Source organism: Haemorhous mexicanus, chromosome 13, assembly GCF_027477595.1.
Source record: "Haemorhous mexicanus isolate bHaeMex1 chromosome 13, bHaeMex1.pri, whole genome shotgun sequence".
In the NCBI taxonomy this organism is placed as follows: Eukaryota; Metazoa; Chordata; class Aves; order Passeriformes; family Fringillidae; genus Haemorhous; species Haemorhous mexicanus.
In genome coordinates, this window is record NC_082353.1 from 8,436,486 (window position 1) to 8,464,404 (window position 27,919).

General features: G+C 39.3%; 1 protein-coding gene across 9 annotated transcripts in view; it reads right to left on the reverse strand.

The window, feature by feature from the left end:
* RNF111 (ring finger protein 111) overlaps positions 1 to 27,919 on the reverse strand; it is a 44,779-nt gene that overhangs the window by 9,985 nt on the left and 6,875 nt on the right. For 7 of the 9 annotated variants that reach the window (XM_059858244.1, XM_059858245.1, XM_059858237.1 and 4 more), the window contains 9 exons: positions 21,277 to 22,172; positions 12,153 to 12,279; positions 10,291 to 10,454; positions 7,477 to 7,668; positions 6,303 to 6,622; positions 5,268 to 5,523; positions 3,422 to 3,773; positions 1,701 to 1,826; positions 920 to 1,046 (listed from right to left, as the gene is read on the reverse strand). In XM_059858244.1, the coding sequence (XP_059714227.1) occupies positions 920 to 1,046; positions 1,701 to 1,826; positions 3,422 to 3,773; positions 5,268 to 5,523; positions 6,303 to 6,622; positions 7,477 to 7,668; positions 10,291 to 10,454; positions 12,153 to 12,279; positions 21,277 to 22,153 (2,541 nt within the window). In that variant the 5' untranslated portion in view covers positions 22,154 to 22,172. The remainder of the gene's footprint in view (positions 1 to 919; positions 1,047 to 1,700; positions 1,827 to 3,421; positions 3,774 to 5,267; positions 5,524 to 6,302; positions 6,623 to 7,476; positions 7,669 to 10,290; positions 10,455 to 12,152; positions 12,280 to 21,276; positions 22,173 to 27,919) is intronic. The other 2 variants (XM_059858241.1, XM_059858243.1) reach the window with 1 other exon arrangement.

The following is a 27,919-nucleotide window of genomic DNA, read 5'->3' on the forward strand; positions in this document are numbered from 1 at the left end:
TGGAGACAGTTACCACAGTTTGGTTGTAAACCAACAGTTCAAGCCCCCAGTGTCAATTCAGGCTACTAACAGAAGAATTTAGAAAGGATGAAACTTGCAGGGTTTTTTTCATTATAATTTTAGCATTTATTTACAGATGAGCTCAAAATTTTTATTAGATTAACTAGCTTTGAGAGGGTTGAACATTCTTGCTTGACCACACAGAAACACTAAATATACTCAAACTAAATCTGTATCTCTGTGATTTTTCGTTAAACAAAATTAAGAGAAATTTTAACTAAACCTATAAGCATTCTTTCAAAAATAATACTCTGTAACAAGAGTAAAAATGTGCTGGTTTGTTTTGGTTTTCCACTGCAGATTAAAAAAAACTATGTGTAACAGGGTGTGTGACCTTACTGCCACACTTCCTGCAGATTATAACACTTCATGCTACAAAATTATATACTTGATCACTTAATCCTTGATCAGGACTAGGTTGATGAAAAATAAATATTATTTGAAAACAATCACATCTCTAGATGGAATTCTAGTTGTGTGTATACACACCTCAAAAAGAAAGAATCAGTGCTAATTTTCATGCATTGGGTGGAAAGTTGGTACTTTTAACAATCCAAAACTGAATAATCTAAACTTTAAAAATCAGATGCAGAGGGTCAATGCATTGCAATGCAAGTGACAATTTAATTCAAGTATATTTCATTTTACAAGAGCTGAAGTTAGAAATGTAGATGTCCCTATACTGTCTCCTCTTACTACACAATGGGCCTGTTCAGGCACCCTCGCTGGGAGCAACACATGGACAGGCAGTGAAATATTTTCAGATAAGCACTTTGCAGCAATGTATACACATCCATTTCCCTTACAAACAAAATCAAAATGACCAATGACCATCATTTTCCACAAGCTATCTCCTTACCATTAGAGGAAGAGCCCCTATTTGCAAGTGATGCAGTCGAGGAGGTGCATGGTAGTGGGCCAGGTGAGGATGCAAGGGCCCTGGAGGGTAAGTAGCTGCAGTCACACCAGCTTCAATTCCTAGTTCCCTGTCACATGAATGAAAGTGGCATTACAGTAAAGGAACAGCTTGCCTGCTAGGTACAATCCCACTGCTTTGGAGAACCTACAACATAGTACAGCTAAAACAACAGTTTCATGCACAATTTCTTTTTTAGCCATATTTAAACTTTGCTGAAGAATCTTCCTATCATAACTAAAAGCTATTTTTAAAACAGCTGTGAAGATTTAATATTAAAAAAAACCTAGAATACTCCACATTTACGGAGCCAAATAATATTATCCACATGGAGTCCTCCCTGCAGTACATGCTGTGGGAACAGCAGCTGTCATGCATGCATCTCTTCACCAATGGCCAAAAGTATTTTTTTTAATAATAAATATATTGTGGAATTTAAGTGCATGCTCATAAATGGGTCTGATGCAATTGTAAATAAGTTCAAACAATGAGGGGAGAGAATATACTAGTCTGTATTACCAAACCTTAAAAACCACTAGAAATATATTTAGGATATTGAGTACTCCAAGTAATATTTCAAAGCCATATCAACATCTACAAACTTTAAACTACAGGTGCACGCAGCAGCTTTTAAAACCACAGCCAGCATTATCAGCACTGTGATCAGCACATTATGGTCTCCTGCCCAGAGTCCCAGGGGCTCAAGTAGTGTCTGATTGCTCACCAGGCAGATCTCTCAGGAGCTTGTCGAGGATGGGAAGACATTGTCTGAGGCACATGGATGTGATGCCCATGACCATAATTAGGATGCATTCTGTGAGGATGTGGAGGAGGACGCTCATGAGCACGTCTATAACAAAGAACAGCCACAATTAATTTTCACATACTAATGAAGAAACCAACACCCATAACCAAAATGTTACGGACTGAGCTACAGCGCCTTTAAAATAAGAAGCTCACCATGCAGTATTTTAATTTCTACTTTAGATGTAAGTTACAAGTTAATTTAAACCCAGATTTCATATTCAAAACCAAACCAGCTTCAGCTACAGTGACCTGCCCTTCACTTGGCAATCATGACTGCAGAGACTGAGAAAGGGTCAAATCCTAACTTCAAAGGGCAGGTAGGAAAGAGAGAGCCACATGACAGTCATGCTCTGATTCAGCATCATTCACAGCTCTGCTGCAGATTATTTCTAGTAAAACTAGAAATTACCAGCAAAAGCAATTAGAGCAAACTTAATACACTAATCAGAGGACATTTTCCTTGAAACATGTTTGCATCATAGCTCAAGTAAATGGGGCACACAGTTTTTATCCATGCTAGCTGGTACAGAACAACTATGGATTTGAAAAAAAACACTGAACTCCTGCTGACTGATTTCTGTCACTTTCCCACTTTACCACAACATTACCATCAACATTTGCCTACAATTTCCTATAAGTGTTCATATTTCTACACAAATTCAATAAGCTGCAGAACTGCCAATATTCAAAACTCCAATCTCCAAACTACTGGAAAATGTTCAGATCTGATAAGAAAGCTAGCACAATTATTTTTTTCCAAAAATGCTACCTTGCTGTCTCACAGCTACAGGCTTCTCTGTCACACGCTATTTGTGGGCAGTTAATGCCTACAGATACTTAACCTGGAAACTGCCTCAAAAGCTGCAGTTAAAGCAGAATTCTCTTTAAGCATTAACTTCTAAACAAGTTTCAAGTTTGTTATACAATTTTGACTCATAACTAAGTTAGGAGCAACAACTAGAGAGCTCATTCCTGAAATTCTCTTAGATATTTAAACACATTACCTGCAGAATTAAAACAAGCTTAGCTACTCTGAATATGAAGCTACTACCAACCTGCTGGTCATACTGGTTTCAACAATCTAGTTAAGCAACAATAGTAGCATGCCTTAGTAGCTACGCTGCAACACTGATCACATTCTCAGTCTCTTTCTAAAGCAAAAGGCATAGTAAAGATATGTATCTAATCTGAATTAAACCCAGTATATGGTCCCTTATGATAATATGTTCATTTTATTTTAAAGTATTGGTTATATAAAAAGGATTAACTGCATCAACAAGGCAAAACATGATCAAGAGACATTTGACAACATTTTATGATGTACTTTCCAGGCTGTGGAGCTTGAAAAGGAATTCCTGCTTATTATCCAGAGTAATGGGCATGAGAAACAAGCTCCCCTTATCTTGCATGCCCCCTTTGTGCCTTACCTGTACATACTACCAAGAGATGTAATGGAGCAGGGTCAGTCCTAACACTTGTGTGACTGCGACCATTTGTAAAGACACCTCTTACCATAGTTTAACACTAACAGTCCCTAACCACGCAATTTACAGTTTGAGAGTCACACGCAACATTTTACAAACCTGAGGGAAATGAATTATATGTTTAGATATTGTTCTGAGTACATTTGTGACATACGTTGGGTGTTGCATCATCCTTCTTCTCTGGACCTCCATCCTCTGGATCACTTCATGAGGATGTAGCCTCTGAGCTGGAGGTGCCGTTGCAGGGATGTGATGGGATATTGGCTGGTGTGTTGCAGGGAGATGCTGTGGTATTGGAGCAGCTGCATTGGCTAAGGGATGAGTTGGTGGTGGAGGTGGAACAGGATGAGAAGATGCATGAGAGGAGATTGAAGGATGAAAGGGATGCACTGGATGAGGGATAACATAATCCACTTGAGGTGGAGGTTGTGGCTGTGGAGGAGGATTTCCATGAGAGTGAGGACATGCAGAAGCTTGATGGTGAAGAGGTCTGGTCAAGGAAGCATCTGCAATGAAAACATAAGGTGCTTTTAAATTTGGTCAAGTGCTGGTTTTGACTTAAATGTATTTTAAGAAGTATCTTCACACAGGGGTTTCAGTACTATTACATAGTTTAAACAGTAGCAACATGGGAATATGTGTTCATGCAACTTTTAAATAAAGGGATTCTAGAAATATACCCTACAAGAAATCTGCATTTTCTGCAGCTGCCAAAATCATTCTCTTTTCCAATACTGGCAAAAAGAAGGGAAAAAAAAAAAAATCTGTGTGATACCAACTGGAAAAGGTACATAGAAAGGCCTGGGTTGGATGGGACTTCAAAGATCACCTTGTTCCAAGCCCCCACATGGACTGGGACACCTTCAACTAGACAAGGCTGCTCCAAGCCACGTCCAGCCTGGCCCTGAACACTTCCAGGGAAAGGGCAAACACAGCTCCTATAGGCAAGCTGTGCCAGAGCCTCACCACCCTCACAGGAAGGAATTTCTTCCTTAAACCTGATCTAAATCTACTCTACCAGTTTAAAGCCATTCCCCTGGTCCTACCACCACATGCCCTTGTCAAAGATCTCCCTTCAGCTCTCCTGGAACCCCTTTAGGCACTGGGAGGTGCTATAAGGTCTCCCCAGAGCTCTCTCTTTGCCAGGTTGAACAATTCCAACTCTCTTAGCCTGTCCTTGGAGCAGAGATGTTCCAGCCCTCCGAGCACCTTCATGGTCCTCCACAGACTCATTGCAACAGGCCTGTCTTCCTTGTGCTGAGGAGCCCAAACCTGAAGCACTATTCCAGGTGAGGTCTCATGAGGGAGGAGTAGGAGGACAGAATCCCCTTCCAATACAACTTTACATTTGTTGTTTAATCTTTAAAAGTTTAATCCCCGTCTTTCTGGGTTCACTATGCTATAGAGACAATAAAATTAAAAAAAAAGAAATCACAATCAAACAAATTATTCTGCTAAAGCAGATCTCGCTGGAGGGATGGGACAAGGGACCAACCAAGCAAAATGAAATAAAAAGCCAGTGCAAGAATACAAAGGAGATGAAAAATATTTTCATAGTAAATACCGTTTTGAAGTATCCGTGTTATTATGGTCACTCATAATAAAATATTTTAACTTTACCTTGTCCTGTTCAAACCCCCTAACTGTTTAAAATATTTCTCAATCTGTGTTTTGCTAGGCAAGCTCTAGGATCAATGCAAGCAGGCTGGAGTGTTCCCCTGCTGCCAGGGAAGTGTGTCAGGCAGAGCGCATGCAGTGCCGCCAGTACCCACGGGCAGAGCGCATGCAGCGCCGCCAGAACCCACGGGCAGAGCGCATGCAGCGCCGCCAGTACCCACGGGCAGAGCGCATGCAGCGCCGCCAGAACCCACGGGCAGAGCGCATGCAGCGCCGCCAGTACCCACGGGCAGAGCGCATGCAGCGCCGCCAGTACCCACGGGCAGAGCGCATGCAGCGCCGCCAGTACCCACGGGCAGAGCGCATGCAGTGCCAGTACTCACAGGGAGAGTGCATGTAGTGGCGGCAGGACGAGAGCGAGGCCTGGGGCGGCGGCTGTGGCTGCGGCTGTGCCACGATGCCCGAGCCGTAGCCGTCGATGGCCAGGGCCTGGCTGGGCCCAGCGCCTGCCTGGTGCCCGTAGAGCGCCGTGCGCGACGAGGAGCCGGGACAGCACGGGTCAAATGCCGACGTTCCGTGGAAAGCGCCGCTGCCGTGGCTCCTGATCCCACTGCTGCTCAAGTCTACCGGCAATGCCTGCTGCAGAAACAAACCAGCTTTTTTCAAGCCACTCTTTAGACATTGCAAGCAAAGTCATATTCAAACCTCATATTTAAAAAAAATAAAAATAAATACCATCACAAGCAACTGGGATTCAAATTTTGAAGTTTTACGGCTTGACTCATTCATGAATCTGCTGAGAGACTAACTTCCTTACACTAGATTCTGTAAAAACCAACCAAACAAAGCCCCCCCAAAAACCCCACCACCCCCAACCAAACTAAAAACAACAACAAAAACCCCTACAATAGATAAATAAGATTGATGATAGCTCTGCATACTGTAACTTAGCACAGTACTGTTCTTTCCTATGACTGTACTGGTTTATAGCTGTGATTTAATTACTAAAAAACAATGCTTTTAGAGGAGCAACTCTTTTATACTTTTTTTATATGCAGAACACTAGACTTGATATTTTTCTTCCCTCAAAGCAGCTCAATGATTTGCATTGCAAAGCTGCTATGATGGGCAGAATATTTCAAGGTAATTACGTCAGTTTTTCTATGCAGTCACTCATAGCCATGAAGAGGTCAGCTGTCAATAATTACTTGAAGGGTTATATCTTTCCATAAAATTTCAGGGTTTAAGTTCATATATATTACAGCTCAATTTTTCCTTTTAGTTCCCTTCTATAATGTCTGATGCAGAGCCAGCGAGTAATTTATAATTCAGCATCCTTATCCGATTCTCTCCTATCTGGAACAACTTGAAATCCCAAGTCACAAGGTGTGATTGTGAGTCACAAGGATTAAACATGCCTGCTCGTGGTAACTGGTGCCAGAACTGCTGCTTGCTCCACACGGGGCAGGCACAGGAGGAGGCCTTTCCACAGGGCAGCTGGAGTCACTGAACGAAGGAGACAGCGGGACAGCTGGGTGAGGGTTGTGGTGGTGATGGTGGTGATGCTGGAAGTGGTGGCCATGCTGCTGGAAGCAGCTGGTATGTGGGTGTCCCAATGCATGATGAGTCTGTGAAGGTCCTCCACAAGGAGAATGCTGGGGGCAGCATGATGGTAGCCTTGGCATGGCCGGAGGGCCAGTTTCCAGTGTCGAATTGGATGCAGCTCTTCTTATTTCATCTTGAAGACAACATTAGTATTGAAGTGAAAGAAATTAGTAAAGCTGATCACTGTAAAGCCGTGTCTTAAATAGAAACAAAACACCTGTACCTCACAATTAAGTATTTAACCAATTGAAAACCAGAGCTAGATTATAACAAAGCAAACTAGATACAAAAAGTAGTATTTAGCTATACCTGCCAAATGAACCTAAACTGAATGGTTCAGGTGGAGTACTCATGGCAACCACTGCAGGACACAAACTGACACTTGCCTTATTCTACAAATTTAACGCACGTCATCAGCAGGGAAAGAAGAAAAATTGTTCTTGTGGTCAGTGTGCAGAGACCTCAAATTCCTGGGCAACTGTGGTCCACGCAGGTTAATTATCCCTCACCACACTTGCAGACAGGGCAGCTTTGTTTCAGTGATGTCATGAGTGCTCTCTGTATATACAGCTCTATGCGGGTCTGTATAAATGTGCTCCCAGGGGGTTATCCACAGCAGGAGATATACTCAAGAAATCCAGATACATCCTTCACTTTCTTACAAGACACATTGAAATAACACCTCCGTAACACACTGAAATGAGAGGCTTAATTCCCAGTGAACCACATTCCACCTCCTCAAAAAGCAAGGATGTGGTTTGTTCTGTATAATCAAATCATTCCAACAGGCAGAAGCAGAAGGCTCCAGCAAATTTCCTGTATCTTTATGGAGAAATCAATGGTCTTCAGATTGCTGTCCTCTCAGTTTACTACTATTGGGTTCAGTACTAGAAGCTCACATGGCATTTAATTTAGAGAATGCTAATTAACTTCCTCTACCTCCTTTGTACTCGGAGGCAACACAACAGCTCAGAGCTTATCCTGTACCTCCAGTTGAAGTGCCAGCAGTGCTGGGGAGACTAGGAGTGGTCTCTGGTGCTGCAGAGGGCTGGCTGGTGGAGACATTGGGAGCTGCATCAGAGGCCTGCTCTGAGGTAGACGTACTGGAGCTGGTAGTGGAAGCAGAACTCACGGCCTGCGGCTCCACTCGAGCTGATGTGGTTGGCACAACTGTCGGCTCTGGTGAAATAAAAAAAGCTTTCATGTTCTTTAAGCTTTAAAAGTGCTGAGGTTTTTTTATTGTTGTTCCTGCTTTTGAACCATTTTACAAGACATTCTCAATTCTGTCCTTGCCAGAAGCTAAGAAAGTCAGAACATAAAAACCTGACAGGCTTGTGTGTAGAAATAAAATTATCTTTTTTTTCCTCTCATTTTTTTAATCTACTCAAGTTTTAATAATTAACATGCAATCAATTCTCAACCAAATCTGACATTTAAGTTTTATTTACTGGATAAAAAAACCTGCTACTATAAAAGAGATTAAATTCAGTACTTTGTGATAAAAACGCTTGCTGATATCCTCCATTAATCCACAGGCAAACTACTCTATGATGAAGTATTATCCTTATAACTTTCTATTGCCTATGAAAAACAGAACAGCTTTTAGACCACTCACCAAGAACAGCAAACATCTAAGCTGGCAGTACTACTTTACAAACTTCAATCATTCCAGATGCATAGTACTAAAGGCTTTAGCAAGATAAACTCGGTTTCTAGTCCCAACACATGCTAAAAGCATATTATTAACATTTGAGACATCTCTTAAAGGTACATACCTGTTCATATTACATATTGCAAAGCTAACAGTGAGCAATGTATCCTGGAAATCCAAAGCACTTGATGAGTCTTGTCCTTTACTAGATAATTGTAAACAAGTTAAAATTTAAAACTATACTTGGTGGCATAATTAGAATTTAGTTTTGAAAAAGACTTTGACTATAAGTTTGAAATTTTTCTTAAGTAATGAAAGGCAATGACATGACTAAGAATAAAAGATACCATAAAAGGGAAGATTATCAGAAACAGCTCAGGTTTTTTTACTAAAAACGTTTGCATGGATATCGGGGGAAAAAAAAGCATCAGAAAACTTCAGATACTTCCTATACACAAAGTCTCAGAATAAAATATGAGTAGTTTTCAAGATTTCTCTCTATATCTAGCAGGAGTATCAGCAACTCAGTGAGCAAAGGAATAAATGTATCTTCTTCTCTCTCACAAGTCTTCCAACTCATCACATTAAAAAAACATGACCTGATATCTACATTTAAATTCCTCTTACTCTTAATGTGGCCTTCCAATATACTAACTTTATTTATTTTTAGGACAATGTTTTGGGTAAAATTTATTAATGTTTAAATTCAGAAAGCAAGAGCAACTTTATAGAACATGTATAGCCTACAATGAGAAGTGATCAGCCAGTGCTCAGTGGCCACCCTGAGTTCCCTCAAGCTCTGGTTCCCCACCAGCCCTCACAGACACTTCTGATTCTCCCCTGCCCAAACCAGTGAAAAACAGGGGGTTTGGTCCATTGTGAAGTACTGGCTAAGAGAAACTGGATCTCTCAACTCACTGCCCAGACACTAGCCCAGGAAAATAAAAGGAGATAGGATCTTTATGCTCAGGGAAGCAGCCAGCCAAGTTTTAAGACCAGTATCTTTGATTAAATAGGTAAAGTTGGGCTAAACTGCATAGCTGCCTTTTATAGTGCTAATTCAGAAGTCCAATCATTTAATACTAATTCATGTGTGAAATTTGATGCCTAAACCCAAAAATAGTATTCCTTAAATCCTGGAAGATTCATCTTAGGCATTTCCTCTTGAAGGCAGGAGAAACAGCCAGTCTTTATCACATACATTACAGAAGTGTATTTTAAAAATAACTTGGTTTCTGAATACAAGACTAAATTCTATAATATAAATTTTAGGAGTAAAGTAAAGCAATAGAAACCTACACTGCACCCCTTCAACAACAGAGCTGTTGGGATACTTCACAGTAAATACCTAAAATAAAGAATCTGTACATCAACTCATCCTCTACCTTAAAAGCCATTAACCAACCAAAATTATTCTAAAGCTTTTCTGACTCTCCATCCCACCCCAAAAACCACAACTTGAAGAATTAGATATTGCACGATACTAAGCTTGCAATGCACTCAGGGACAAAACCACAACAGGACAAAGCTTCTGTTCACATTACAAATACCATGTACCAAAGAAATCCCCAAAACCACCACCATCTGCAAATGCAAATGTGCAAAAACGTACATGAGCTTCAGTTTTTCCTTCTCCCAATTTTAGAATAATTGGTAAGTTTCTCTTATGATCTTCAGCAGGAATAGACTTATTAAGTGTCAGCAGGTTTTAATGTTAGGAACCAATGAAAGGTTACAGCTTCAGAAGCCTTACACACTTTACTAGTTTAGGGTTGGGCTTTTTTCTTTTTTTAAAAGTTATTTTTACTTCAAGGCCTGAAAGAACAGTCACTATTCCAAAGCATAGGCAATGACAGACTTTCCTTTTATAGCGTTGCATTGAAGTAAGTGCATATTTTTCAAGAAGTAGTTCCAACCTGTTCTGTAATTTCTGCCTGGTGAGTCAGCCCTCAGACACACACCCAAGGCAGTTTTGGAAGAAAAACTGTATCTTTAGATCTAAAAGACCCACTGAAAATGGCTAAACTTTAAATTTTGAAAGGAAGGGCACAAGAGGATTTTCTGACAGCTTTGGAAATCAGACATTAACTCCAGTGCCCTTACATTGCCCATCCTGCTCCTGAAGAGATTTCTCTGACAAGGCAACTCACCATCTTCATCCACGGTGAGGTCCACGACTTCGGCGGCGCTCTGCCGCAGGGGCTGGATGACGGTGGAGACCCTGCTGCGGGAGCGCTGCTCCGGCGGCCGCGCCGCGTGCGAGCTGGAGCCCGCGGCCCAGTGCGAGCGCGAGTGTCCGAGCGCGGAGCGGGACCTTGACAGAGGGAACACCTTAGCTGCTGGCCTGCATCTGGCCATCACTGCTTTCTTCTCCTCCTGTCTGAGGAGCTACTTGGAGCTTTTTTTATCATTAGAAAAGCATTTTATTACATTGAGATACCCCGTGACTCCACTTTCACCAGACACACTTACAAACACTATTGCAGCCTTTACCAGAGAACATAACAGCAAATGCCCAGCATGGAGAGTTTAAAGGTCTTTAAGCCATGTCCCATGTACATGCAGCTATCTTAAAAAAAAAAAATTCACTGTGAAACCCTACAGCCGTGGCCAGGCAGCAATTACAGCTGAAATTGTTTTAGCTTTGTAAACAGTAATAGAAGAATCTCCAAATCCTATACTACTCCTGTGCAGTCTAAAACAGCTATAAATGGTCTATAAATGATCTATAGGTCTATAAATGATGTCGATCTATGAAGACAATAAAAGTTTACAAACACTAAATACTTTTGCATGTTAACCTGTGACAGAGTACTTTCAGAGGATAATTTTTATACTTAGAATTTACAAAATGTCATGGCTGTGCAAAATCACTGGACCTTTCCCTCTAATATGATTTTGCTCCCTCTCTTTGGAGAACAAAACAGAGCTTTTTGTGATACTTAAACTAAAATGCAATGTGGCTTCAGGACATCCTAAGCCTGTAACCATATCTAAGGAAAGGGATGGCTTTATCTCTGTATTAAAACACATAGCACCCATTCTGTTCAGTTTAGCCATGCAAACCCTAACACTCAAGACAATGGCCTTTGGAGTATGTATCCTCTTTGAAGCATACAGTCTTTAATTAAGGGAACAGTATTTTTACAGTGTTGTATTTACCACTGCACTCTCAAAAATTTTTGACTCTCCAGTATTTACATCAATCAACTGGCTCTTATTTTCCAATTTGGAAAAACAATGTACTCAGACTTCAGCAATTCAGACGAGGAAAATGTGAAGAAAAAGGAATGACTTCACTAAAAACAAACAAAACCCACTGCACAAATCACCATGGAGCTACTGCTGTTTTGGCTGTAGCACTGCAGAAGGTGAGGGAAGAAAGAATTAATTTTTTCAAGTATTAAGACTATTAGAGAAAACACATCCTATTGATGCTAGGCATATACAAAGCTGTTTAATTTTTACAAGCATCTAGTTTTAGGTAGGTTTGAATTTGAACCTTTCTTCAAGAAACTCCACCTAAATAGATTCTGTAAAATCTGAAAATATGGAACAAAACTTCCAGAGATTCTTCGAAGAACAGGAAAGCATATACAGCAGCATAAGCTTCAAAAAAGTAGGCTGCTTTCCTGAGAAATGCTCAGCTAATCCCTAGTCAACTCAGCCTACACAGGCTCTCTCTCTAGGATATCACTGTGCAGCTTTGCTTCCCTCAAATCCTGCACATCAATCACACTAATACAGCCACCTCAACAGCTCCAGATTAGTTCAATTCTCAAGCTTTGGTAAAGCTGTGCTTTGGGTTTTTTGTCCTTACTTTGTTTGGGGGTTTAGAATTGGGGTTTTTTGTTATTGATTGGGTTTTGTTCACTTAGGTTTTTTTATCAAAAATTCACACTGTGCATTGTGGTTAGAATTCCAGTGAAATTACATGGGCTTTTAATGGCACAAAGCATTGACAAACCTGGAGACAAGCAAAACTTTATTAACACAGAGATACAAATCTCACCTGTAGTTTTCACCAACTGTGACAATCTCCACTTCACTGTCTGTTGAGGTAACATTTATTTCTTCATTAGCAGTGACTTGGGGAGTGGAGGATGCTTCAATCACCACAACATCTTCATCAATGCTTCCTGATGAGGAAAAAGGAAGAACAAAGTTTCCATACTTCATTCATACTTCATTCACCAACTGTCACTATAAGAGATTATTTTTTCACAGATTTAAAATATATGTAGGCAGAGAATTCCATGGTGTATGTCAAAACCTTAGGTGCAACTGTCAAATACATGACCTAATTATTAAAGGGAGCAATTCTGCTGTAAATACTGAAGCAAAACGAAGGAAGGAGACAGAAGACTGAGCGTGGGGTAGGTATGCAAGCTTGCATTACAAGCACTGAAAGCAGTTGCAGTGAATTTTATTATCTGTAACACCAACAAGATTCAGTCATTTAATATAAAGACAGAACAAACTTACAAGCTAGCAAAGCTGTAGTGGCTTGTTAGCACTAACAGTTTTTTAAAAATAGCTTTTTTTAAAAAACCATTTTTCTAAGTATCAGTCTCAAGGCTAAATATTGACAACAGAAGAAAAATGATCCACCAACTAGTTTATACTTAAAAATATTAATCCCTTGGTGTTTATAAACATCTTTGTATCTAGACTTTCTGTGGCATTCACAATCTGTACTAGACAGAGGAAGATAAAATTAAACTAAGAATGATAAAAAATAGCAACTAAAACCCCACAAAAGAGACAGGTTTTCTAAGGAAACAACTTCCACTTCAGGAATAATGGTTATGGTTCCAGCCTAACAAGCAGACATATGAAATACTTCTCCAGAGCTGCAACACTGGCAGTGACAAGTCTGAGCTATCTAAAAGACTTAAATTGAGCTATGGATTATGCACCAAGCACAAAAGAACCAAAAAAAAAAGCTGTATAGCTTAGAAATCACCAACTATCATTTTGGTTTCTGTAAATTGCCTCAAGGAAGTGCTTGAAGAATTTGGTCTCATTCAAGTCAATACTTCCATCCTGTATGCACTGACTGTTCTCAGCTGCTTTACCCAATTACATGGTGGGAAAGATTATTAATTTTTATTTTATCAGTTTTTCCGCTTCAAAAAAAAAAAAACCCAAACTGCATTACTTATTTTCCAAAGGCCTTTGTTTCTGACCATACTTATCTCACAGAGATTGCTGGCTGAAGATGTAAAGAGTGATGCTTCCAAATACTGATATTAACAAAACTCTAGCAACTGGAAGTAGTGTGGAAAAAAATTAGTTCTCAGAACTTGTGTGAAAATTTTGGGGAAAAATGAAAATACTGCAAAGTCTAAAAAACAAAACGACATTCCAAAACTGAAAATACCAAAAGGCCAGTTACTCAGAGTGAAAGGCAGCAGCTAAAGCCACAGTACATCCAGAGGAATGTAAACATTGTGCCTATGGGGCAAACAAGTAACAGCTTCCTCACACAGAACTATCTCAGTCAGTCACTAAAGTTATCTGCTGTCAGACAAAACCACCAGCCAAGCAGCTGGGGAAAGGTCCCTGAGAAAAAAATCCCAGCTCTTCCTTCCATCTTCCAAAGCTGCACTTCTCTGAAATATAACAAGTTTGAGAGCACTCCTCAGAGTCCACACGTCCTCAGGTTCAGTATTTATTGAAATTTAGGACAGGTGCCAAGATTAGAAAGATTTAGGCTTTAATATGATTTTGTTACTTCAGAAAACAAGTTTTCCTTGAGGACAGAATCATCTACCATGTAGATCTATACTGAAATTCTGACACAAGCTTAGCTCATGAAAAAAAAAGGGAATTTTAAACTGAATATTCAGATACCATTTTCAATGTTTGAAAGCTCATTTTATTCAACTGGGTTTTTTTAGCACTCCTTTAGCTGAGAGGAGATTGTACCAACTACACAAATCAGACTGTAAAAACCATCCAGACTGGTACTGAATAAACAGGTTTTGTGACTTCCAAAATAACAAATAAAATCTTTAGGAAAGCAGTCAAAGTTGCTCCAAGTAGGATACAGCATAGACACAGTTCAGAGACATGCAATTTCCTACTGTTCATGCTTCTAAAAACACCTTCCTAAGTCAAAAGCACAAACTGATGAAGTTGTCATCCCATGAAGTACTTTCCTATGTAAAGAACAAATACTTTCTTCAAAATTAAGCAGAAAAACAACTCCTCTAAACTATGTAAATATTTAATTGTTTTATACAGTCCACCATGATACAGTGTAATTCAGTTTTTTTTTTTTAGAACCTACCAGTCACTGGCCAGTCATCTGTCTGTAAAGAACTTCAAGCAAAATTTAAAGAATGAATACCTTACAGACCAATGCATCCCCTGACTGGCTGAAGCTGTAAGAAGCCAGCTAAATCTGGATAATTACAGAGTTAACTATTCTATTCCTGCAGCTCCTGAGGGTTACCTCGCTTCAAGGAGAAGAGTCACTAGACTGCTGACAGCAAAACAGCTACACAGATGGAAGAGATGTATTTTGTACTACTTTCAGAATAATACCTATGGCTACAAAACAAACAGAAAATCATCCTCCTGCAGGCACACATTATTTCTTTGTCATCTTCTGAATCACAGAACACATCAAGAAAATTATACTCTAGTTATTTGTGAGTAAATTAACCTTCAGGCCACCACTGAAAGACTTAGTCTGCATTTCAAGTGAGCTTCTTAAAAACAAAACTCCTCTTGAAAAATCACAGCAAGGATTTTAATAGTTTCCACAGAATTTGGGGTGGGATTTTAATCTTTCTCACATCCACAAATAATATTCCTTAGTGCACTCAAGACACCAAATTTCAGTTTGCAAGTTTTGCATTTCCTACTCAGACCTTTCAATAGCCATTAGTAATTAAGTTTTGCATGTGACTATTAATCAGAAATAATCAGTAACTTCTTCATGTAAGTCTTTTCCCCTCTTTTAAAAGCCTTTTTTATGATGGAAACCTAATGCTCAGCTGGGGAAGGGATAGTGCACATGCTTGAATCCAAATCTGAACATGTGTAAAACTATAATCCTCCCTTAAAAATAAAAACACACTCTCATCCAGGCCTTCCCTCACAAAACCAGTAAATCTGCCATAATAAAGTGCTTTTGTAAGCAGAATATAACTTTTATAATAAAATAAATATAATATTGGACTCTAAAGTTCAATACTTAGGCCAGTAAATGACATATTTTTCCCTAGAAAGCTGTAAGATTACTTCACAACAGAAATTGCTATGTGCCAGTGATAGACCAACTTGCTGCTTTAGAATCAAATACTTTAATAATCCAGAAGTTGAAAGCAAGAGACTAAGTTTTGCGCAGTATAACATGAATAATATACATAATTATACTACTATTTAAAAGACCATGGCATAACTCCAAGATTAATCAATCATCATCCCAGGTACCCCACCAAGGACATAAATAACACTGCTGTAATACCCAAATTTCTGTTTGGCTGACTGTTGTCATTCTCAGAGGGTATTTTCACATCTGTTTTGCAATTAACATGGAGTTTAACCAGTCTAAATATTACATGTAAGATAACAAAAGCATTTTTCAATACACAATTTCAAATGAGACAATCTGATCAACTCTTAAGTGAAACCAAAAGAGATTTAAAATCAGAAGTCAAGTTCCAGTGAGAGAGATGCCTTATCTTGAGTTCCAAGCTTTCACTGGATCACACCAAGAGCCCACTCAGGCACATGTTCTCTCTGCCAGCTGCAGCAGGCAAAAACACTGTGCAGTCAGAGCAGAAAATTCAGGCTACAAATTTTAACTAAAAGCTCTCATAACCTCCACAACAATGTCTGAGATGTCAGAGCACACTTTCTTGTCCAGTCATTGCTCAGCTGTCAATAAGTGTGTTGAATATGGGACTTTGTGCCTCTACAGTCACTTATGCTTGTGAATTAATGACAATGACTTGGATAGTAATTCAGCTTGAAATGACTAAAATAATATCCTGCTAGTATTAGTGAGTACTGTCTCCTTTGTCTCCAATGTCTTGAACTAGGTATGGCTGGCAGCCCTGCTCTGAGCCTGTCAGCACACCACCACTGTATGAGCAGCCATCCTCTGGGACTGAGCTGCTCACGGATTTGTGGCTTTGCTCTCGTTCTCAGGCTCTGAAGGTCCTGTGAACCAAGCAGACAGACCAAACACATTTGTCCTTTCCCTCCCTAGATGTCTGAAGATTGCTGTGTGCCAGGACAGTAACTCCCTTCCCCTGGTGGCCTTGAAGGTCCTGCAGGAGGCCAAACAGGTGCTGTTGATGAGCGTGCCACAGCGCAGGGGAGCTGACAGCACCCAGAGCACTGGCCAGAAAATCCAGCAGCTACAAGGACCAAGGGGGAACCTGGACCAGAAATGCAACCCCCTCCTGTCACTGGTGGCAAGGGACACCTCTGTCATCATCTGCTTCCTCTGAGGGAGCTGACAGCACCCAGAGCACTGGCCAGAAAATCCAGCAACTACAAGAACCAAGTGGGAACCTGGACCAGAAATGCAACCCCCTTCCTGTCACTGGTGGCAAGGGACACCTCTGTCATCATCTGCTTCCTCTGAGGACTGAGTGAGTGATTCATATTCTTTCATATGGTTTTTGAGTCTAGATTATGCTTGTTAGGTTGATAAAGCAAACCACAGGTTAAGATTTGACCTGATCTGCAGAGGGTCCAGGTGATTAGAAATTTTAACTTGGTGGCAGTACAAATTTTGTATTATGCTACTTACAGATTGTATTACATTTACTCTACTTATAGAAATCCAGTGCCATTCTACTCATAAAATCCTGCTAAGAAAGGACAGACTTAATTGTAACTAAGATTTAGTGCTGTCAACATTCTGGCAAGAACCTGCCTCTTCCCTTAGGGTTGTGTGATGACAGTATTTTGTACCTGAGACTTACTTGGAATATACCTTCCAATAGCTGTGCATGATGGGAAAAATCTTCCAAAGCACACAAATTGCTTAGGAGTCTGCACCCTGGTGGAAAAGACAGTCAACCACAGTTTAGGGGATTTTGTCCAACTATGAGCCATACTAATTGAAACCTGTACTAACTGTTCTTAACCTTGCACCAAAACCAGTCCTAAGGGCAATGCCACAACAAGCCAATTCTACAAATAGCATCTTTTCAGTACAGAAAGCTGCAGCAGTGCTGAAGTGAGTACCACACTAACTTCTATTACTGTAGTTATTTAAAGCTCCAATTCACAGCAGATGGATATAGCAACACTGATTATTGTCCACTGCTCACAAAGCCAGGTGCTCCTTTCCTCACCATTTCTCAGTTCTTCTCCAGTAAGCAGCATGGTAAACAGGATACTTATACCCTTCCTTATCCACTAATGCTATTGAGATAAAAGGTTGGAATTATCAGCTGCATCAGTTGGTGTGAGAAAAGGACTGTATGCTGTATTTTGTAGGAGGTAAGATTAAGTAAGTGAAAAATAATCAACTTTAACAACAGGCAGCTTACTTCCACTTAATACCTGTTTATCTTAAACCTGTTAAAATAATCTGAGCATGGAGCAGTATTTGCCTAATGTTTTCACCAGTCTCTGGCTTGTAAAATATTGAATGTCTATATTCAATGTTTTTTTGGGAGACAGACAACAAATGTTAGAGAATTAAGATGACAGTAGTGAATAAACACTGTCTTATCATTCTAAGCAGCTTCGAACAAAATTTGGAGCAGCTTCTCATCAGCATTACATTCTAAGAAGAGAAAAACCTGTCTAGCATTAGTTGTTCAAAAATATAAAATAACTCATCAGACTTTGAAGGAATGGCAAGTTATTAGGTGAACAATTTGAAAAATTTATGACAATGCAAAACTCTACACTGCTTGTTTTTTCTAACAACACTTTGTCCTTTTCCAGAGTTCTGCTTTATTGCCAAATCAGAGTACATAAGGTTAAAAAATTGTTCCAATTTAAGCTTTTGCTAGATTTCCCTCCACAGACTGCCTCCAAAGGGCAGCTCCAATCCTTTAGATCCAAGATGAAAATCAAATACTTGCAGAAGCAGAACATTTGCATTACAACACAGGAGACCCAACAACAGCCAAAGCTGAATTTTGCACCTTTCAAAGGCAAAGGTGGAGGAGGATTATTTCTGATGTTGTGTACAAAGGGCTAGAGAAAAGCTTCTGCACTACCTAAACAAAACACAGAATCAAAATTCATGTCTCCCAGCAAAAATGCTGCCTTCTGTCATTTTAATTGCAAGGCCAGTATTGCAATTGAAACCAAGTGATCAACACTGCAATTAGAATACACACCCTGTAAGCACCTGCACCTTCAGCTGCAAGGATCATTAAACTCCACACAGCTGGTTTCATGCTGGCCTTGTGCCCCCACCTCCTGTCTCCCCTGAATGAGCTTCAGCTGCCCATCCCAGATGCAATGAGAACAATGCCTTCTATGGCACACAGTTGGTACAACAATATCATCCAGTCCCAGGTGTCAGGATGTACTGTTCACACTCTCACACTCCAAAAGCAAAAGGTTCACAAAGTTTCACCAGAAGAACAGCTTAAGCCCTAATGGAACAGGAGGAAAAACCCAATATAATGCTACTTGTTTTCTTGGTAAAGGTTTTGTTAAACAAACAACCCCCCTTCACATCTCCATTAACGTGATTTTTCCAAAATTAGCCAAGTTAATTTTATTAATTATAAGAACTTACTAACTACTTCTTTGGTTAAAAAGGTCTGTTACTTTAATTTCTTGCAACAATCAGAAAAATTGTTTTCAGAACAGTCGAAACCAATTTAACTTACTAGTTCTTTAAAAGCACTGTATCTTTAGTTAAACATCAACATTCAAAGCAAAGAAATATTTTCTGCAATATCCTTAATACAAATTGCTATTCAGTAGGCTACAAGACTAATCCCATCACTATGAAGCCTGCTTTTTAAAAAATCAGTTATTGCCACATCTTTTTTAACTGCATTTTCTTTTCCAATTATTATTCTCCTCCTTTCCTAAGTCTGTCCTCTAGCACCTTCACATATATGCCCCAGGCCTCATATTGTTAGCAGAAGTTATTTGTCCTTCAGCACACTGTAAATTCAGCAGATACGTGCCAATGTTGAGCAAAGAAATGTTCCCTAACATTAACAAGCTCGTGCACATTACTATCAATACAAGCCCTTCCTCATGTAGAAACCCCATCATGCCTGCTCACTACACAGAGAAGTTGCATCACTCTTTTCCAGCTGGCCCCATTTCTGTCCTAATTAACTCAATAACCAGAAATGCCTTATATAACAGCACAAAGCTACCAAAAATGTTAATCACATTTTTATCTTGCTAAAAATAGGACACTTTCACAGAGGATGTCTGCTCAACTTCCCATTATATCTGCAATGCAAACAAAATGCTCAAAAACCTTTCCATCAATAAATATTTCCACTGGAAAAACCCCCACAGTATTCACACACACAAAGCCAGAATTGCTTTTCAGCTCCCTGCAAGTGTTGGTCCTGGAGTACAGGAATGAACAACAGGACACAATCTTTACAGCAGACCTTCTTTCAGTTACAACTCATGTCAGAATTCTAATCTAAAATTACTGGTGCAGAACTAATCGGTTTTCTTATTCACGACATGAAATAGACACTTTCATTAATTAAGAGTGCTTTTTGAATAGTATAAAAATTAATCCACTGGACTTTTCCACATCTGTGTGGAAGAAGAGTTGTTACTGATCCTACATCATTTTAGTTACGTAGAAATCCACCCTCTCTGAAAATGGTAAGAAACCACTAACTTGGAAACAAATGTGTTAACACAGTAGTTTCTCCAACTGGCTTTTCATATATATGTATGCATATCCCCATAATTTATTATTTACAAGTCATATTCTTCAATATGGTTACACATGCATGTCAAATATAACTTTTTTAGGCCGAATTAATTTCTATTCCCATAAATATGCATTAAGATAATTAAGGCTGAGCAATAATTCTTCTGTTTCAGTTATATATGCCCAACCCTAGCACTGCAAAAGTAAAACTGTAGCATTACAGATTTTACTTGTATTTAAACATCACAGACATTTTTTCCTACTGCAATGAGTAACAAGCAGTAATCTAGACTTTAGTACTCTGGTTCTGTTCAAGCTTAAGTCCTGCCCTAACATGAGCATTTACACTTATTTTTTTAACCTGTTCTTGTATTTTCAGCCACATTTTCTTAGAGGAATGATAAGCACAGCCTGAGATATGGTTTCACTTATTAAAACATATTTGTCACTAGATAAAACACATGGTTGCACAGATTAACACCATGCTGTGTTCTGTCTACTTCCCCATGCTCTCTAAAAAGCTGAACTAAAACAGAATGCACAACTACTTTCACTTGGCAAATTTAACACAAAAGGAAGTCCAAAAAAATCTGCCAATTAACAAAAAACCACAACAAACAAACAAACCAGGAAAAACACCCAAAACAAACCAAACTAAACAAAAACATCCCCAAAAAAGTCTTCCTCCAAGCACTCAAGGATTCAGATACTGTGACAAGACATATTAGAAAAATAACTGTGTAAACCAACTTCCTTGCACTGAGTTTATCTGGGTAAAACATTTGGTACATAGACAATACTTTTATCTCATTATCTCAGTACTAAAGCTACCTTCAACTGACTCATATTCCAGCTCTTATACAATGGACATTTTCTTCATATTTTTCTAAATTTTCAAGAGCAGTTAAATATTAGCATATATTTCTACAATCTGAAAATAGAATTATTACCATAATCAGTTCAAAGCTAAATTTTTAACACAATTCAACAGGTAAAACAATAAAAATGGATCACCTCAGCAGCATGTGACTAATCAGACTGAGCAACTTCCACCCTGTGCTTTAGAAGCAATTAACTTTTACATTTAAGATTTTAGATTTGAATGTACTAAGATCTGAATGTACTTCTCCCATGAAGAATTTATGTTGCAATGTTCACGGTACTTGCAGTGTCCATCTGTAGTATTAACCTCAAAAACTGCTCCAAAGGACTTATACAAAAGCCTATTACACACAATGAAAGGTAACTAATACAAAATACCTCAGGAATTTAGTTTTACCTGAAGGAACAGCTGTGCTATTCTGGTGGTTTTCACCAGGTGACACAAACAAGTCTTCCTCCCCTTCAGTAGATGAACTGGAAGAAGATTCAGTACTGAGATCATTCTCACTGGAGCTGCTAGAACTGGGGAGTAAAGCATACTTTCTTCGAGCTAACACTTCCCGCTTTTTCCTCTGCATTAAAATTCGTTCTTTTTGGTTCTGTGTCCGCTGTGATGAACTTGTTTTCACAGCTCTCTTCCTATATGGAAGTCTTCTTAAAGAACTGTTGTGAAAACAGGGCCTTTTCATCAATAACCCAGGTACAGAGTCTGCCTCAGTCCGAGGCCACTTCTGTGACCTTGCACTGTGAGTTCTACTTGGAGTATTCAGCACTGCCTGAGGGTGTCTCACAGGAGCATCTTTTTCTTCATCAGATGTTACTGTGTCAGAGTCTCCAAAATGCAAGCTAGATGAAGGCGATGAGATACAGTCACTAAAAGAAGAATCATTCTCTTCACTCTGTGTTTCTAGATGCTGTCTCAATCCTAAGATTCCTTTATTTTCTTTATCAGGACAGTTTTGAGTGTATGAAGGACCAGCCTGCTGGCTCTTGCGTTTTTTTCGCACCACAATACCTTTTTCTTGGTCTGTATGGTTGCCATTCATGTCCTTTTGCTTTTGAGAATCACCACACAAGTGAGAGAACTCATTCCCTACTTTACTGGCAATCATCTCAACTTCTGCAGTGAAGCTCTTGGCCTCCCCAATAGGCTCAGGGTTCAAGAGGATCCCCTTCAGACTCTCCTGTCTCTTTGGTGCATCAGAAGGAACTTCACTCTTCATATCCGCTTTTAGAGTATAAACTATATTACATTCAGGAGTCCATTTAGACATGGAAAGATTTAAGAAAGGCCTAGAAAACAAAACAGATAAGCATCAAGAAAAGAAGCATTAGATTTTTTCTAGAGCAAAGCTAAAATAAGAGAAAACCCATTTACTGCTAGGACTAATCCCTCAGTGGGAATGGCAGAACAACAGTAACCAAAATACAACTGTTTCAAAATAATAAAAATACTCCTTGACAATGTAATTTGTCATTAAGACATAAGTCTTATAATCTGCATTGCAGGGAAGTTCTTATGGTCAGTGAAAATATTATCACTTTCACAGAGCAAATACTGGTCTATGTCACCTGCAAAACCAATGATGTTTGCTTTACTGATACATGGCAGTTACAGGCTACTGCTTACAGAAGTTACTGAGTTTTGGCTAAATAGCTCCCACAGCCATCAACTAAAATGCCTGCTTATTAAATAAGGCCTGTATCTTCCCCTGCAGCTGAAGACATGGACAGTAAATACCTCCATACAATATATGGGGTTGTATGGTGTCAGTTGAGCTATAAAAGTCAGTTACTTGGAATTCATAGTTCTTTCCTGACATGAGAAGGAATGAAACATGAGAGATTTTGAACTGTTATTATTTTGGGGCAAAGTAATAAAAATGCATTTATTACCTTGAGTCTCTTTTAAAAACCACCACACATTAGCAGTACAGAGTACAAAGCTATTTTCAGTCCATGTACTTTTGACTCTTATCCTATGACAGAAACTGAGCACATCACAGCATAGGTTCTCTTAGCAGTTGCTATTGGGCAGCTTTCCCTCCCTGCAAAAATATAAAGCTGCCAATGTATAACATGAGCCTCAAATAAGTACTTTTGTACTGGAAGACACAGACAACAGTAACCTCAGTAATGGATCCCTGTTCAATCTGCTTCATCTGCCATCTCTGCCTTTGGTTTAAATTCCCAAAAGGGAATGATGAAACAATTTGGTTCCCACTGTGATAACTACTGGAACTCTTTTCTGTAACTAATATCAGGGGGTTTCATGCCTCAGCTGAATAAGGCTATAGTAGACACTTGACAGCTTACAGCAAATTGTGCTGAACTACCAAAAGGCTGCTGAAGAAAACATGTGCAAAAATGCCCAAAGTGGAATAAGGCTGTCTAAGCAGCACAGCTGGGAATACGCATGAAGCCACAAAAAACACCTGAGCTATTCTAGAAACAGCAGCAACAGCCAACCAGAGGCACCCTGACAGGCCTGAGAGGTTGGTCTGCATCAACCTCACAAAGCTCCACAAGGCTAAGTGCAAGTCCTGCACCTGGGCTGGGACATCCCAAGCAATAATACAGCCTGGGCAGAGAGTGAGAGCAGCTCTGGAAAGAACTTCAGAGGGTGTTACTGGATGAGAAGCATTACATGACCTGACACTGTGTTTGCAGCATGGAATGCCAATCATATCCTGGACTGGCTCAAAAAAAGTGTGGCCAGCAGGTCAAGGGAAGGGATGGTCCCTCTATTCCACCTGGACTAGCATGTTCAGCTCTGCAGCTCCCAGCATAAAGACTTGAGCTGCTGGAGCAAGAGAACAGGAGGGCCATAAAGTTGCTCCCAGGGGTGAGCATCTGTCCTATGAAGACAGACTGAGAGAACTGGGGTTGCTCACTCTGGAGAAGAAAAGGCTCCAAGGAGACATTACAGCACCTTCCAGTACCTAATGGGTTCCAAGAGAGCTTGAGAAGGACTTCTGACAAAGGCATGTAATGACAAGAAAAGGGGGAATGGCTTCAAACCAAAAGAGGGCAGGTTTAGATTAGATATGAAGAAGAAAGATGCCTCCTGAAAGAGCTCATGGAAAAGCTGGGCTTTAAGCAATGCAGTCTTGTGACAGGTATCCTTGTCCATGGCAGGAAATTTGGCAGTAGATCACATTTAAGGCTCCTTCCAACCCACATGATTCTATGATGGTTCCATGATCTGTGGCAGGTTAAGCAGCCCTGCCTACTCAGGTCTATAACCCTCTGCCTGAATCTCCAAACTCTTCAGAATGCCAATGCATCCTTACATGCAGGGCTAATATTTAACACTCACTTATCTCCTCATAGAACATATCAATACAAGACTGAGACTACAGAACAGATTTAAATAAGAATTTTTTAGACTGTTTCACCAACTGATGCTCTCAGGAGTAGCTGTGAGCTAGCTGTTCCTAACAGACCCTAAAGAATCACTTATTTCAGTTTGCAATGGGTATAGACTGATGCATCATCCCAGGCAATCTGTGTCCTCTTCATAGCCATAAGCAACTACTACACTCCACGTGATGTCATCTGGGATAAAAACTTTGCAAAAGGCATCAATGCTGCACAACTAACACCTACAGAAGCTGTAAGTTGACAGGATCTTTCTGGAGATCAAGAACCTTTTGGATCCTAGAACCCCAGCTGAAAAGCCCATTTGAATGTTCTCACTGGAAAGCCTACAAACATTTATAACAACTACTGCCAAATATCAGGCCTATATCCTCTGATAACAGTGTTGCTGTTCTCTCTAGGAATTACAGCAGATAGGCATGTCTCACATGCAAGTCAAAGCTATATTCATGCAAGTTGGAATAAATCTCCTCTTGCCAGTATAGACAAGGGGCTCCTCATCAAAGCACTACTTTTTTTATAGCAGTAAGTTGTAGTGGAATGTACTATGTAAGGCTACCTTTTTCTTTAGGGCTGAAAAGAAGTAGCAACATTGGAAAAAATTAGGAGTACAGAAAGTCTACCTAGAAAAGCAAGCTTACCAAAGCTGTGGAGTTCTGCTGTCTATCCTTCCCAGCTCCAGCTCTCAGACATTACTCTCCATGCTCATCCATACCCTCACACACATGCACCATCTTTCTTTAAAAAGATGAGGACCAAGACTTCCATGTTATCCAGTTTCTAGTGAGGACAGGAATCCAGCATTCAGACCTTCCACAAGCACACAGAACAAGCAGTACATAGTCCTCCTTCTCATCCTCCCAAGGTCACCTTTTAGCTCTGTTATTTATGCACCACTGTTTTACAGAAATGTAACAGTCTAGTCAGCCTTCACCCCAGCCCAAAAGCAGCCCAGACCCTCCCACAATAATCCTGCATTTCATCACAAGTTTTTTTAGAAAATCCACAAAATATTTCGATTTTGGGGGAAATTTTTTTTTTTATTCAGAAAGCTTATTGTCTTTGAACACAGCCATAACTTACCAGCATATACTACATGTCCAGCCTATACATAACTGTTTCCTCTCCTTTTAACATGATAACTTCAGAATCAAAGAGAACTGACCCCTCCAGTTTTTGTAAGAAATTAAAATCTGAACATTTTCTCATTATGTGAGCAAAACCAAGGGCTGACTTACAAAGGAATCTGTTCTACTCACTGGAGTGCTACCCCCCTTTTTATTGTTAAACTAAAGTGGAGGAATCTCTATCAATATGAAAATTCTGCATGCTGAATGTGATTATCCTTGCATAAGCTCTGTTTACTTTAGTGCAGAAGCCACTGTGCTGAAATACGGATATAGCTATTTAAGTTACAACAAAAAAATTAGTGCAATAACATTTACACTTTGAGAAACCTCAAGCTACTGTAAGATGATGAAAACCTGAAATTATCACAGTGAAAACAATGCATCTGAAACATTATTTACTGGATTTGTTTTATTCCAACAGACAGCCTACATACACTAGCCAGTTATCATAGAGTCAAACATTTTGTATATTTTTACTCGTATAACCATGGAAATTCAACCAAGTCATCAAGAGCTCTCCATTTCTGCTAATCAGTAGAGAGGCTGAAGGGCTGCTTACTCATAGGAGAGCTACTGCCTTCAACTACAAACTTACACAACAGCTTCAACAGGAGGGGTTTTGAAGTGAATGACAGCAATCAACAGTGACAAATAATCCATTCCTTCAGTATTTAGAAATGCTACTACAAACTTTCAAACAAAAAATTTGACCAAAATAAGACAAAAGCTGGACTAGATTTCAGTCCATTTTAAGTGTCTTCAGTGCTTAGACATAAATGTCCATTTTTCTTCTGCACAGAAGACAAAATTTAAGGGCAACTACAAAAATAATATGCAAATAATTAAATCATTAGAATGAGATCATCTGTGTTAAAACATTTAGAAGTTCCTACAATATATATTTCTAATTAAAAGTAGTCCTCAGAAGCTTTTTCAAAAAGCAGCAGATGAAGTAAGTTCAATCAGCATTAGTGTTCCTCCTTCCTAATCAAAACATCTGCCTATTGACTTAGTCCCCCATGTTTCCTCTCAAAGTTTTGATTTACTATCCTCTTTTAAGCCATTATGACTCAATGAAGAGCTGTTAAGACAGCTACCTGAAAACTATAGTTATTCTAAGTTCCCCTCTCAGGGGTATGACTGTTTAGAATTATGAAGTGCACATGACTTTTATCCATTCTTTTCACCACTTAAAACCATTGATATTAATCATTCTAAGACATACAGCCATGCAAGGAAATGCATGCAAACTGGGAAGTCCCTGGAAATAGCTAAGTCAAAAAACAAGGTTAAAGAGGTCTTTACAGCAAGTTTATGATCACATATCAAAGCAAAACACATCTGAGTTATAAGATGGAGCAAAGGATTTTGTCATTAATAATTAATTTCTTTATAAGCAATCAAAATGTATGTAGCATTACAGCACTATAAAACAGTAAAATGCTTCATTACACAACATATAACTCAGGTTTTTGGTATAAACTTTGTTGATGCATACATGTGACCTAATAATCATTACCCTGAAAATGCATTTTCAGCCACATTCTGAAAACAGTCAACCCCCTTCACCACCTAGAAAAAAATCTCCTTGAATTTGTTGTCCCTTTATTCAGTTCTAACTTGTTTTCTTTGCATATGGTCAATGAACTCCCAATTCACTTTCTAAATTAATTCCCTTCCCTGATATGCAGTTTGTATCAGATTTTGCTTTTAACATTATTTTTACCCTGACAAGCTAATACTCGTACTGTTAAATTCATGAGAAAACCTTTCTTTCCTCTCATTAAAAAGATGTATTCTTATTCTTTCAGCAAGGCTTTTCCATTATATATATCAAGAAACAGGAAAATGAAAAAGGTTATAAAATTCATACAAGGCCTTCAGCAAAGTGAGAAGGCCTAAGCACTGTTACTTTCCAACCTCAAGTGCAGGCAGCCAAGCAAGGCTGATTCTTGCATGGCCCTGACACACTGGAGGCTTAGGAGCCACTTCAGAAGTTGGACCCCCAACTCAATCCCATGGAGATTGAATCTCAGTGCTATCATGCCCTGCTGCTCCAACAAAATAAAGAACTCACTGAGCAGATCACAAAAAACCACCACTCATTTTCCTAAAAGAAGCAGTTCTGTCTTCATTTCATTTCTATCAAGCAGGGACAACCTGTATGCCTGTCCAATGCAGAGTAAAAGACAAGAAGCAAAACATCTAATAGTCACTTCCACTATCAGGAAAACAAGTGCAATCAGATTTCAAAATTTTATTGCATTCTTCTTCACTTTTTATCACTTCACTAGAAAAACAATGCTTTTCTAAAGTTTGTTTTAACTACTAAATTTTAGAATACTACATATTGGTCTTCTAATCTTTGACAGAAAATAAAGCAACAAATACGTTAAAGATCTATGAATTTTATAAAACAGCAATAATCAGAAAGTAATCTGAAATTCCACAGTTTGCATTGATACTATGTATCTTTATTCACAGGACAATATGAAATGTTATTGCAAACCATTCTCTATTTCCTTTCTG